The 14,485-nt window shown below is 44.9% G+C and overlaps 1 protein-coding gene across 2 annotated transcripts; it reads left to right on the top strand.

Moving 5' to 3' along the window:
- Positions 1–1,756: 1,756 nt before the first annotated feature.
- On the top strand, positions 1,757–14,098 carry rnf152 (ring finger protein 152). Of its 2 annotated transcripts, none has more exons than XM_034560193.1 (2): positions 1,757–1,925; positions 13,296–14,098. In XM_034560193.1, the coding sequence occupies exon 2, from the start codon at positions 13,435–13,437 to the stop codon at positions 14,089–14,091; it is 657 nt and encodes a 218-aa protein (XP_034416084.1). In that variant the 5' UTR covers positions 1,757–1,925; positions 13,296–13,434; the 3' UTR covers positions 14,092–14,098. The 2 variants fall into 2 exon arrangements, with proteins under 2 accessions (XP_034416084.1, XP_034416083.1); XM_034560192.1 differs by lacking the exon at positions 1,757–1,925 and adding an exon at positions 10,327–10,576.
- The last annotated feature ends 387 nt before the right edge of the window (positions 14,099–14,485 follow it).

The following is a 14,485-nucleotide window of genomic DNA, read 5'->3' as shown; positions in this document are numbered from 1 at the left end:
GTGTGTGTTTGCACAGGGGAGTCGGTGTATTTTTATTCGACATTGACACTGTAAAACAGCATATTTTATTATATATTTTTCTGGGGTTGCCGGAGGCTGCTCAGGTCCCACTCGCTGAGGTTGCATTTGTGCTCTTCATTGACGGCGCTTTGCCTTCCATTGACTGTGTCTTTGTTTGTCTGCTCCTATATTTATTTATTCATTTATCTGTTCACGACTCATCGGATGTCACCGGCATTGATTAACTCTCCGGGTGTCCCCAGAACTTGTTATCCTGTCAATTTCCCACCAAATGCTCGAGTCGTTAGCGATGTGCGAAGGTCTCCGCAGCTCTGAGAAGTTTTTCATGACAAGTTTGCAAGTATGAGAAAAAAAACAAAAAAATCAACACGAATCTTAAAATCAATATACCTGTTGGCCGGTAACAGCTGAGGCCGACGACATCGATGCAGCAATCTGTGACGTCGCCCGCAGGACCCGGTGAACCCGGTCCGTGCGGAGCCCACAGGGCTCAGAGGATGATGGGCGGAGACAGCTGTCAATCAAGCCCACAAGGCACCAAAACACAACCCTCTTTTAGCCTAAATGTGACGCTTATTAGAAAATGAAAAATTACACTTTTGATTGGCCAGTGCATCACAGATGACGTTACTTTGCATTCTTGCAAATTAGAGCAGCTTAATAAATGTTTTCCTTGTGCTTTACACTATTAATCTATTTATTATTTACTAACCAACTGATTTCAGAGCCTGAGGTGATGCAATGTTTATGCACTAGCATAATGTGCTAATATGCCATGTTGCATATAGTAAGTTTTTTTGCTTATCATGTAAGTATATAAATATATGTCCAGCATTAATCTAAATACAACATGCTGAAGTTGTTCTTATGCTTTAATTAATATACATAAAGCTACATGCTATAGTTCAGCATGTTGTTATACTATTTGACAGGAAGTTATTTAGATATTAAAGCTAAATTCCAAAGCTTTAGCATCCCGTTCTATAGCATTAAAGCATTACAGCATTAATTAGCAAAAATATTAAATTGTAAAACGAAATAAAACAGAGTGAAGAAGCCAATCTTCTCATAAGCTGCAACCAGAAAGCGTCGACATGTTCTGCACAAAAAAAATGCATTTAAATGCTAATCGACATCGTTGCCGACCGGCGGCCTGATTGATGGACTGATCCCGGCGGCGGCGTTGCCGTGTAACCCTGCACGGTAACGCTGACCGCAGATCAGTCTCCCGTGTGGCTTCAACTCCCCGTCGTGGCGCCTGCTGGTCGGCGTGTGGCGGTTCGATGTCACGCCGTGTCGGAGGAGGAGGAGGAGGAGGCGCTGCGCGGGAAGCGTTTTGCGTAACATGTCCGAAGTCCTGCAGAAGGGAAGCGACGGCGTGCTCGTCCACCGCCATGACGCCTCTGGCTGTCGGCTGCAGGTTCTCCTCAGAAAGGGAACACGTTGAGGCTCGAAAGCATGTGCAGAACACAGGTAGCCTTTCACATGTTGGGCCTCAGGAGAGGCTGTTGAAGGTCAGCCGTGTGTGTGTGTGTGTGTGTGTGTGTGTGTGTGGTTTATGTTTGACATTTGTATTTCTCTTGTACTCCCCCCCCCCCCCTCGCTCCTCGTTCTCGTGGCTGCAGGGCTCTTGTTTGTGGAGGTTCAAAGAGAGAGAAGATGATGCTGCAGGAGAGAGAGAGAGAGAGAGAGAGAGTACTGTTGCAGAGGGAGAGAGAGAGAGAGAGAGAGAGAGTAATGTTGCAGATGGAGAGAGAGGCAGTCAGCCCGTTCGTCGGCGGTGTTGTGCGTCTGTTGAAGGGCGTCATTCAGCTGCTGTGGACAGACACACAATCACACGAGGCTCTTCTGGGTCTGTTCTCACCGTCTCGTTTCCGCCCACCTGCAGTCCACAAGAACATCAAGTAAGTCTTAAGTGGAAACAACGAGGGCGACGCCAAGAAAAACATGTCTGGAAACATGCAACTAGGACGTGTAATTAACAGCTTTTCAATCTGCAAATGATCTTGTATTTCAGTCTGTTGTTGGAGGAAAGGGGGCGCTCTTCATGTCGGTTCAGTGGAGAGGTTGTCGGTGAAAGTTCTCGTTCTTGCAAGTGAGCGTTAATGAGCACAGAAGCAGATATATTTATACTTTTTTTTTTTTAATGGTGAATTTTCTCACGTTCAGCACGTTGACCTGCAGGGTGAAAGGGGGCGGGGCTCGCTGGAATGTGGTTTTCCCAAAAATGGCTTAAATGATCTGCATGTTGCAAAAGAAATGCTTTTGTTGTTTCGACTACACCTGCAAATAATGATTATTTTAATTATTGGTTAACTTCTTGATACATTTTTTTAATTATCTATTTTTTGGTTGGTCTGTTGACATGATTGATAATTAGTCGACAGTAATTTATTAAGCTACAAATAAGTAACCATCAAGTGTTAAGAGTTTTCTTTAAAACAACTTAAATCTTTGAGCTTAAGACTGCAGAACAAACAATGAATCAACTATCAACAATATAATCAGAAGTGATAATTGATAATGCACTTTCTAAGTGCAGCCGCAGTTAAAAAGTGCTCCTATTTCCTGTCAACCTCGAGGTAAAAAAAAACACCTGACGCTGCGACACATACACACACACGCACGCACACACACACACACACACACACACACACACGAAACGACAGCCACCATGCAGCTTTAATCCTGACAAATTGCCACCACGATTTACTGCAGAGTCTCTTTCTAAAGCCCTTATATCTGCCTCGCCTGTCTACACGCACACACACACACACACACACACACACACACACACACACACACGTACACACGCACACACACACACACACACACACACACACACACTAGCTACAATCTATAGCCTCTCCAACAGTACCCATTATCTTAAGTGAGTGTCGATAGGATACTGAGAGCTGTGTGTGTGTGTGTGTGTGTGTGTGTGTGTGTGTGTGTGTGTGTGTGTGTGTGTGTGTGTGTGTGTGTGTGTGTGAATGACTGTCCGAGGGGATTCACAGAACTGGTGCTCAGAGGAGTTCGTGCTCAACGTGCCGCTGCGTTGTTTTGCACTATTCTCCCAAACACCAGAGGGCGTACGTTCAAACGTGCGCGGCGGAGAAGCAGGAAGTCGACAAGTGTTGTCGCTTTGAGCCCTCGGGGGCCACCGTACTGAGCTGTAAAGGTCACCCCGGGTGGGAGGCCCTGATGGATCTGGTCCGCCCTGATGGATCTGGTGCGTCAGAGGAGGACCCGACCCGTGACTCTGGGGTATCGACCCGCCGGTGTGTTGTTTTTGTTCCGCTCCGACATCCGTCTCTGTGAAAATATTCCTTCAAACGTGTCCTCAGCCCCCGCCGCTGTCTGTCTCACTCAAAGAGATGAGGAGGGAGGAGGGAGGAGGGAGGAGGGAGGGTGTGAAAATAGCCGATGGAAGACATCACGGCCATCTCTCAAAGTCAGAGCAGCAGCAGGTGGCCCGTCAACCTCCATCCCCCCTAAAGACTTTTCCTTCGCAGCTGCTCCTCGACGACCGCTTTCACGAACGAGGGATCACACATTCTCAATCGGTTTTATGCGGTATAATTTTTTGGGTCGCAATGAAGACGACTTGCTTCAAAGATGGACTCAACAAGGCCGTTGTGTAATTTATGAGGACAAAGAAAGAAGCGAAGTGTCTCTTTGCAGCTAAGAAAGATAAATAAGTCTCAGAGGCCTCGTTGATCATCGGGGGGGGGGGGGGGGGGGGGGGGTCCTGAATTCAGTGCAAACCGAAGTCATCTGAAGCGCTTATTTGCATAAAGAAAACGAAGGAAAAACAAGATTGTATTTCTTATCTAAACCTTTCAGCTGCTCAGTTACTAATAACTGGATTTATTGAGGTTTCTCGCAGAAAAAACTACATTTCACAAGAAAGATTCCGAGCCTGAACGCATCACAATGTAAAATCAATGGGAACCTCCGTGCGTTAGCCGTTAGCTCCGGCGCCGCTAACGCTAACGGCTCTCCCGCCGATTGTTGTTCACGATTTATCAATATCGGAGATCGGCGACTTATAAAGCGTCGATGAGTGAATATCAGCCGATAACGATAACTTTGCTTTGATGGTTAAACGCGTCCTCTGACGGAAATGAACAAAAAGAATGCAAATCAAAACGCTTTTCATAACAAATCAATAAGAGCTCTGGCGTCCACTTGATGCGGCTTATCTCCGGTTGGAAAGTAAGCGGCGGATTGTTTGTTCTCCGTGCCGATTTCCTCCGTCCTCTTTTCAAGGACTGCGAGCAGACTGTTGACTCAGTTTGGATTATTGGACACGAGGCATCGAGAGAGGCTTTACTTTATTAAAATCTTGTCGGCAGTGAGACTTTTTGCCCACACACACACACACACACACACAAAATAATCCACCGTTTGTGGTTTAAAATATGACTTTTAAAAGAGAAGGAAATGAATGGATGAACTCTATAATAATGCTTTATTCCCTACTGGGCTTCCAATGGGCTTCAAATGGGTCTCCAATGGGCTTCCAATGGGTCTCCAATGGGTTTCCAATGGTCCTCCAATGGGTCTCCAATGGGCTTCCAATGGTCCTCCAATGGGTCTCCAATGGGCTTCAAATGGGTCTCTATTGGGCTTCCAATGGGTCCCCAATGGTCCTCCAATGGGTCTCCATTGGGCTTCCAATGGGCTTCCAATTGGCTTCCAATGTGTAAATAGTTGCTCATTAATTAAGATGTGAATCCAGTTGTCGCGAGGCGTTCAAAGACCAACAGACAAACAAACCACTCCCCGGGGTAAGTTCGTGCTCGTCTCCTCGGACCTGTCACTCAAACGATGACGTTGTCCTGCCCACGTTGATTTGGGTTTACCCAGAATCCTCGTGCCAAAGTAGGGGGGGGGGGTGTTGACAAGGTGACATGAAAACAGTTTGAGGGCGACTCTAAAAATGTGCCGCTTCATCACCTCGTTACTTCCTCGACACCTGACACACTCTCTTGTTGTCTTCTTTTTCCCAGAGCACCTCGGAGCGATGTGTGTGTGTAAGTGTGTGTGTGTGTGTGTGTGTTTTTTCGACAAAACAGCAGCAGTGATATGATGACGTCTGTCTCCTAGCAACATGCCAACATGTCAGATCTCTTGAAAGCGTTTAGCTCGCGGCGAGTCGAGAAGCAGGTTATTTTTTCACACACACACACACACACACACACACACACACACACACACACAGACACACACACACACAAACCCGTCTTCTCAGGTAAACCTCCTCGCCAGGAATAATTCACATTCCGCTGCACGGCCTCTTTTTTCTTTCTTAAAGCCGGTGATTTAAAAGAAAGAAGTTTTTAGAGGCTTTGAAGAGTTTTATTTATTTAATTATTTTATTGTAATTAGTGTTCATTTGAAGGAGTGAGACCACTTCCATGAGGAGTCTTCAAGAGAGTTGTCTTTGTTCGGTTTCAATTGGTTAAACTTCTCAGGATTGTTGACGGCTGCAGTTATTATTAGCATTTATTTTAATTATTTTAATAATCCTCACTCTTTGAGTAGCTTAATGAAAAGTGTCGGCGCTGTTTGAAGTTTTTGGGCGGTTCTCAGGTCTCCGGGATCTCTATTTGAATCTGGAGACGGGGATCGGGCCGCCGGCTCGGCTTTGAAAAAGATCTCAGTGCAGAAGATGCATTTCATCAAAGAGCGCTGATTTTGTTTTTTGGACTCTGTGTGACCTCACAGAGGACTGATGGCACACAGGTGTGTGTTCACAAATCTATAGAAATAGTGCAACTTTTTATATGTATATATATATAGTTGCACTATATATATATATATATATATATATATATATAAAAAGTTGCACTATTTAAATATATATATGAAAATATAAATGAAAATATAGTTACTGTATATTGAGACACATTTTCCAGTAAATGTAGCAAAATATGACACTTAGCCTAAATGTTGCATGTGACTTTTACGTTTTATGACTTTCAGAATTAGCAAATACAAGTTTAAAAGTCATTATTTTTTCTATCATTTCCTAATTATTCTCCTGTTTTTGTGACAGGGTGCCGAAATCAAATCGCAGCTGAAATATTAATGCAATTAAAATGTCAACGTTCGGGCGTTCGTAGCAACACCAACGAAGAAGAAATGACGCTGAGTAATCCGTTGATATCCCACCAAATAGTTTGCACGTTATCCACGTAACCGTGAATGAGGAAGTATGTTTTATTAACTCTTTTTGACACGTAGACACATATTCATAGCTCTAATTGACCTTTTTTGGGGGAATGTCTGTGTGAGGATCTCTCTCTCTCTCTCTCTCTCTCTCTCTCTCTCTTTTCCCACGTGGGTTTGTTCTTTTTATCCGTGCAAACGTTTTCCTGTCGTCAAATATTAGCTTTAAAAAATGAAACCAAACTCCTGGAGAGACGAAGTGGACAAACAGCCGCTCCCCTCCTGCGGTCGGTGGCGGCGTCACGCTGCTGCAGAGCCGACACACACACGCACACACACACACACACACACACACACACACACACACACACACACACACAGAAAAATGCCCCGATCACGTTTATTTCCATTTTGCCAACAAAGTGCCAGTCGTTTGGACCGATCCAGATGTCCTCTCTTTTGTTTTGTTTCGGTTCATTGAGATTTTTCTTTGAACTGCAATTATGCCAAAAACCATTAAAAACAGATCACACAGACGTGTCCGCCGTTATCTAAATGGCTAAGAGATTAAAAGAGAGATGGGCGTTAAAAACCCTGCAGATTCGTCTTATTTTCTTTCTCTCTATATTGTTTTCCTCCCGCGTCGGTTTGCAGGAGTGAACTCCAAGAGGTTCTGCGCTGCTGGCGGGCGATTCCCCCACATTTGACTTTGAGAAGTGCCGCTGAGAACATAAAGAAAAGACCTCGTTAACGTGTCGCATAACGAGGATATTAAGCCGGGAGAGCGTGGACACGCTCCCCTCGCTCTAACGCGACTCCGTGATTGATTCACGTCGGTTGCCGCGCTCGCTTTCCCTCCGCCCTCAGCCTCTAATAAGTCTCCTCAACTCAACCTCAAGACGGTATCCTCACGCGACCCTTGTGACCTTGAGTCGAGGACCGTCCTCCGTCGTGCAGTTTGACGTGTGAAAAAAATGGGGCAGCAGATTAAAGTTAATTGGATTAGCACTTTAATCTGGGCCGTTGCCCTTTAGCCTCCTGCATGACTGCTGCAGATGTTAAATGAAATGTTGACTCCCATCCAAAATGTGTGTGTGTGTGTGTGTGTGTGTATAATTGCGCAACAGCAACTATCTATATGCAAATGCTTGCGCAGCGGAGACTTTTGGGCATTCGGTTTTGACTCGTGTTGTAACATTTTTGTCGCTGCGTTTATTCACCGATGGAAAAAGATGAACTTAACGGCGTTAAGTGGCGAGGAGTTTGGCTCGGGAGGCGCCGCGATGCATTTATCCGCCATTTTTCTTTTCAGGGGGGGTTTGGCGTTAATGGAGAGGGGCCACAAATCACACGGGACGGACGGGCTCCAAGATGGAGCGGTTCAGGCTTAATTGTTCCTCTCGGCTTCTCTGCAGCTTCGACGTGAGAGAAGGTTGAATGGAGGACGGCCTGTTAATTTATATTTTAAAAAAATCTGTTTTTATTTGTGTATGTTTGGTTGTTCTAGATTAATATAAAAAAGAAAATCCCGCCAACAGATTTTTTAATAACGTTTAGTTGAATGTTGGGCCGTGAGCCAAAAGACCTGCTGGTGTCGCTCCAAATATATATAAGTATATATATTTATTTAAGGATTTATTATCAATAAAGCTCGCCAAGTCTGCAGGAGCCAGCAGATATAAATATTTAAAAAATCTTTACTTTTCTTTGTGGTTCAGAACAGAATTTACTCTGACAAACTTAACACATTATTTAAAATAAATCTTGTCCTCTTGAGCTGGAAGAGTTTGTTCCAGAGCCCTAAAAAACCAATCGATCAATCAATCAATTAATGGTTTTATTTAAATCAATCAATGACTTTATTTGTCCCCATAAATACTAAAAAAGTCACTGAGACCAAAATAAACGGTAAATAAATACAAAATACAATAACAATCTTCTTAACTTTTCCAAACGCCGCCGGAACAAAACGATCAAAAGTCGTTTTACATCAGCGACGGAAAACTGTTAATTTTTTTATTTATTTATTTAGTATAAATGTGTGGAAGATGTTAAAAGCGTGAAGTTATTTCTAGATTGCTTCATCGCCCCGGCCTCACTTCAATTATTATTTTATACATTTTCACCCACAGCGACGTGATTTATGGATCGTATTATCCCGGCAGGGTGAAAAAGTACAGGATACAGAATACAGAATACAGGATACAGGATACAGAATACAGAATACAGAATACAGAACACGGGATACAGAATACAGGATACAGAATACAGAATACAGAATACAGAACACAGGATACAGAATACAGGATACAGAATACAGAATACAGAATACAGGATACAGAATACAGAATACAGAATACAGGATACAGAATACAGAATACAGAATACAGAATACAGAACACAGGATACAGAATACAGGATACAGAATACAGAATACAGAACACAGGATACAGAATACAGAATACAGAATACAGAATACAGAATACAGAACACAGGATACAGAATACAGGATACAGAATACAGAACACAGGATACAGAATACAGAATACAGAATACAGAATACAGAATACAGAACACAGGATACAGAATACAGGATACAGAATACAGAATACAGGATACAGAATACAGAATACAGAATACAGAATACAGGACACAGGATACAGGATACAGAATACAGAATACAGGATGCAGAATACAGGATACAGAATACAGAATACAGAATACAGAATACAGGATACAGAATACATAATACAGAATACAGAATACAGGATACAGAATACAGAATACAGAATACAGGACACAGGATACAGGATACAGAATACAGAATACAGAATACAGGATACAGGATACAGAATACAGAATACAGGATACAGGATACAGAATACAGAATACAGAATACAGGATACAGGATACAGGATACAGGATACAGAATACAGAATACAGGATACAGGATACAGAATACAGGATACAGGATACAGGATACAGAATACAGAATACAGGATACAGGATACAGGATACAGAATACAGAATACAGGATACAGGATACAGGATACAGGATACAGAATACAGAATACAGAATACAGGATCCAGGATCCAGGATCCAGGATCCAGGATCCAGAATACAGAATACAGAATACAGGATACAGGATACAGGATACAGAATACAGAATACAGGATACAGGATACAGGATACAGGATACAGAATACAGAATACAGGATACAGGATACAGAACACAGGATACAGAATACAGGATACAGAACACAGGATACAGGATACAGGATACAGGATACAGGATACAGGATACAGGATACAGAATACAGAATACAGAACACAGGATACAGGATACAGGATACAGGATACAGAATACAGAATAGAGGATACAGGATACAGGATACAGGATACAGAATACAGAATACAGGATACAGGATACAGGATACAGAATACAGAATACAGGATACAGGATACAGGATACAGAATACAGAATACAGGATACAGGATACAGGATACAGAATACAGAATACAGGATACAGGATACAGGATACAGGATACAGAATACAGAATACAGAATACAGGATCCAGGATCCAGGATCCAGGATCCAGGATCCAGAATACAGAATACAGAATACAGGATACAGGATACAGGATACAGAATACAGGATACAGGATACAGGATACAGGATACAGAATACAGAATACAGGATACAGGATACAGAACACAGGATACAGAATACAGGATACAGAACACAGGATACAGGATACAGGATACAGGATACAGGATACAGGATACAGAATACAGAATACAGAACACAGGATACAGGATACAGGATACAGAATACAGAATAGAGGATACAGGATACAGGATACAGGATACAGAATACAGAATACAGGATACAGGATACAGGATACAGAATACAGAATACAGAATACAGGATACAGGATACAGAATACAGAATACAGGATACAGGATACAGGATACAGAATACAGAATACAGGATACAGGATACAGGATACAGAATACAGAATAAAGAATACAGGATACACATCCACGTGACCGGAGGATTGGTGTCGTCACAGATGCATCAGTGTCCTTGTTCGTCCTTGAATGAATGAATGAATACAGAGCAGAAAATAAAAAATGTGGACCTTAAAATGAGATTAATTCTGTCAAACTGCGGCTTCCAAAACTTTAGATACTCGTTGTTATATTTCAACTGTGGTGCAAACACAACATATGTTTTTAGTACTCTGACATCATGATATTCATGTCCAGCATCACTGAGTTGACACCAGGTAACGTCGCACCTGCATCCTATGACATCACACCGTGACATCATCGACTTGTCGACGCTTCACTGGACCCCCCACTGCTGCTTTCAGGTAGTTTATTATATCTAGCAGGGTGGAGCTATGTGTGTGTGTGTGTGTGTGTGTGTGTGTGTGTGTATAGTGTATATACATGTATTTTTAACTTCTGTCTCTGAGGACGAGTGCACTTTCTCCTCGGCTGATTGTGTGTGGAGGCCCTGAGGGAACCTGTGTGTGTGTGTGTGTGTGTGTGTGTGTGTGTGTGTGTGTGTTGGGTTACTCCCAGTGGGCCACAGGCATGTTGCATCGGTGGGGGCCGCCGCTCGCTCACTCCTCATCATTACTGAGTCACACGTCCTTCGTTGCCGTGACGACGACACAAAACCACTCAGGATTATTAAAGAGTGGCATGTTTGTCCAAAACAGACCCGACGGTCAACTCGAGATCAATCAAACTTTCCTTCTTACTGATTTCAGTCCTGATTGGTCTTCCGCTCCAGTGACTTCAAAGCGTCTCCCGGACCCTTTTTTTTAACGTTGTGTTCGGGTTGTTTCTTCTTCACAAACTTGGGACCAGACAAGTCGATTTTTTTCCAGATTAATCAATAACCCACACAGCAAGATTAAAACGTCTCGGACCAAAAAGGAATGGAAAAAACAGACCATAAAAAACAAAGCCGGGCTAAATGATGTTGGGAATAAGGATCATTTCTGCAGATTATGTTATATGTTATTTTTTTTATTGTTAATATTAGTAGTTTACGGAGTTACATGTGAAGGTTTATTCTCTTGACGTGCAGGAAATGAGTGACGAGGCTGTGGGAAGGAAAGGATTGAGGGTAAAGGTGAAGGTGAACACGATGAAGAATTGATGCGAAGCAGAAGAGGAGAAGCTCTTCAGTCAGGAGAGAGAGAGAGAGAGAGAGGGAGAGAGAGAGAGAGAGAGAGAGGCTGCATGGGAATATTGAGCCACAAAGCATTTATGTCAGATCAAAGCTAATCCTTATCTTTGGGGGAAAGGATTCAGTAATTCCCCGGGCTGTCTCGCCCCCTCAAGGGCAGCTCTCTCTCTCTTTCTCTGCTTCCTCTCTCCTCACTTCACCCCCCCAAAAAACGCCAGGATTTTTAATTTGTGTCTTTTTTCCTCGACTTTGACTCGGTAATGGTGGGAAGAACTAGGTCAGCATTCAGGGGGGGGGGGAGGGGGGGGGGGGGGGGGGGGGGGGGGGTGTACACCATACATGATGCACTCTCTGCACTCCTGAGGTCACTTCCTGTTGTCTTAACTGGCAGCGCTTCACCTCGATGCATCCTCTTGCTTTGGAAGGATTTACGTTTTATTTGTATTGAAGAAGACTTGAAACTAGAGATTGAGACCAAAAACTCATGTTTACAATGTTTACTGAGGGAATAAATCAAGAGAAGTAGAGTCATTTATATAGACTTCTATACAACCAGAGGAGTCGCCCCCTGGTGGTCAGGAGAGAGAATGCAGCTTTAACACATGAAGCATAGACTTCTATACAACCAGAGGAGTCGCCCCCTGGTGGTCAGGAGAGAGAATGCAGCTTTAACACATGAAGCGTAGACTTCTATACAACCAGAGGAGTCGCCCCCTGGTGGTCAGGAGAGAGAATGCAGCTTTAACACATGAAGCATATACTTCTATACAACCAGAGGAGTCGCCCCCTTGTGGTCAGGAGAGAGAATGCAGCTTTAACACATGAACATAGACCTGGGAAAGCCTTAAGATCCCCCAGTCGGAGCTGAAGGACGCGGATACAGACGAGGGCATCTTGAGATATTGAAGGATCAATCGATGAAATGCTTTCAAACGGATTCGGTGATAAGGAGATTCTTCGGGGATTTCTCGATTTCGCTCAAATGCTCTCAAGTCCTCTCCTCGTTGCAGTTATTCACGGTGGAATGTGATGGTCCTCTCTCGAAAGCCAAACTAAAAGACTCCAGACGGGATGAACTGCTCCGAGCCGGCCTGGTGTGAGCCCACTCTTATCTGTCGGTGTCCCCGCAGGCCGCCGCGACCGCTTTAATTGCCTGAGATCTTGTTTTTTGATAAAGAGGCCGAAGATGTACGCTGCTGCGTGCAATCAGTGGTCAGCTCTTTTTGTTTTTTCTTCACATTTCTATCGCCACCTTTTCCCTCCGTCTCTCGCTGCACTCCGTCTGTCTCACTCCTCACTCTCGCTGTCGACCAACAGTGGAGCCCGGGAGGTGCTGTTTAGATGGCTGCGAAGAGGAATAACATCAAATAAAATCTAGTTATCTTCTTCTCCTCGGCGTCTTTCACACTTCTACAATTTGGGCAAAAAAAGAAAAAGAAAAGGAAAAGACTTGTCGGCATGGACTTGTTTTGTATTCATTGTTTGGCCGGGTGTCATTTTGGGTTGACACCCGGCAAAACTATTGCAGCGTCCATGTGGATTCACTCGGAAGACGCCATCAAAAAAGGAGGAGGAGGAGGAAGAAATAGTTTTTTTTAGTCTGTGGCCTGAAGGAGCAAGGGTCGCGTGAACTTACCTGACCAGTTGGCGGCTGCATTGCTACGACGTGTGACAATAGGCCTATCTGTGACAATAGGCCTATCTGTGACAATAGGCCTATCTGGTGCATTTTCCTCTGTGATTTGACTGGCTTAATATTTTGCAAAAAAAACAAAATTCTCAAAATAAACAAATTTCTGTGCATGTCAGGAGTGATTCTATGGACCACATCAACTTCCTATTAAAAATGTAACACAATGTCAACAATGCATCTTTCTCTTCTGTTGCAGATGGAGGACCACGTTGCCACCGAGGAGCTGTGAAGTTGTGGACGTTGGGAGTTGTGCAACCTTTCTACTCGACCTGCTTGACCAACCCTCTCTAAAATAATTGCTGTTGTCTGCCGGTGAATATAATAAGAAAATAAAAATGGAGACTCTTTCCCAAGACTCCATCCTGGAGTGCCAGATCTGCTTTAACTACTACAGCCCGCGCCGGCGGCCCAAACTCCTGGATTGCCGTCACACGTGCTGCTCGGTGTGCTTGACCCAGATGCGCAGCAGCCAGAAGGAGATCCGTTGCCCCTGGTGCCGCAGCGTCACCAGGCTCCCGCCGGGCCTGTCCGTCTCCCAGCTCCCGGACGACCCGGACATCATCACCGTCATCGCCATCCCTCACGCTTCCGAGCACACGCCGGTCTTCATCCGCCTCCCCAGCAACGGCTGCTACATGCTGCCGCTGCCCATGGCCAAGGAGCGGGCGCTGGGCCTCTCCGGGGAGCTGGGATGTCGGTTCCTGCCCGGCGGCCAGCAGAAGGGGATGACGGTGCTGACCATGCCCGAGCAGCAGCAACTGGGCCTGGCGATGGGTCTGGAGGGGATGGGGATGGGGCTGGAGCTGGGCGAGGGCGAGAGGAGAGTGACGGGCCCGGTGGGGGGAGGAGGAGGAGGAGGGGGGAAGGGCTCCACGTGGTCCGGCGTGTGCACGGTGATCCTGGTGGCGTGCGTGCTGCTCTTCCTCCTGGGCATCGTGCTGCACAACATGTCCTGCATCTCCAAGCGCTTCACTGTCATCTCCTGCGGCTGAGGGCGGGGTGGTGGGGGGGGGGGGGGGGGGGGCTGCTCGGAGTGCCGGCGGACCCCTCACCCCACCCCCTGGATTTCCCTTGCAAGCCCTGCCGAGGAGAGGGGACTAAAACTCACATCAAGGGCATCCAAGGACATTTTCAGAGCAACGGAAGGAGATGAAGAAGGAGATGAAGAAGAGGGCAGGGAGGAGATCCATGTACATGCTGCCATTGTGTCCCATTTCCTTTTATTTAAGAGACTGACATTAAGATGGAAATAAAGGCTTTCCTTTTTCCCGTCCCGAAACGCACGTCCTTTTCCTTTTCCCGTCCTTCTGCGAAAGAACGCTTTTTGGGTAATTACTCCAGAACTGTGTTTTTTGGACAGCTGATGTGTTTTTTTCGGGCCAGCCG

This window comes from Cyclopterus lumpus, chromosome 20 (genome assembly GCF_009769545.1).
Source record: "Cyclopterus lumpus isolate fCycLum1 chromosome 20, fCycLum1.pri, whole genome shotgun sequence".
Taxonomy (NCBI): Eukaryota; Metazoa; Chordata; class Actinopteri; order Perciformes; family Cyclopteridae; genus Cyclopterus; species Cyclopterus lumpus.
The sequence above is the reverse complement of the archived record's forward strand: the minus strand, read 5'-3'. Positions and strand labels throughout refer to the sequence as shown.

Excerpts from the sequence above, each read along its gene's own strand:
- rnf152 (XM_034560193.1), top strand. The coding sequence starts at position 13,435 with ATGGAGACTCTTTCCCAAGACTCCATCCTGGAGTGCCAGATCTGCTTT.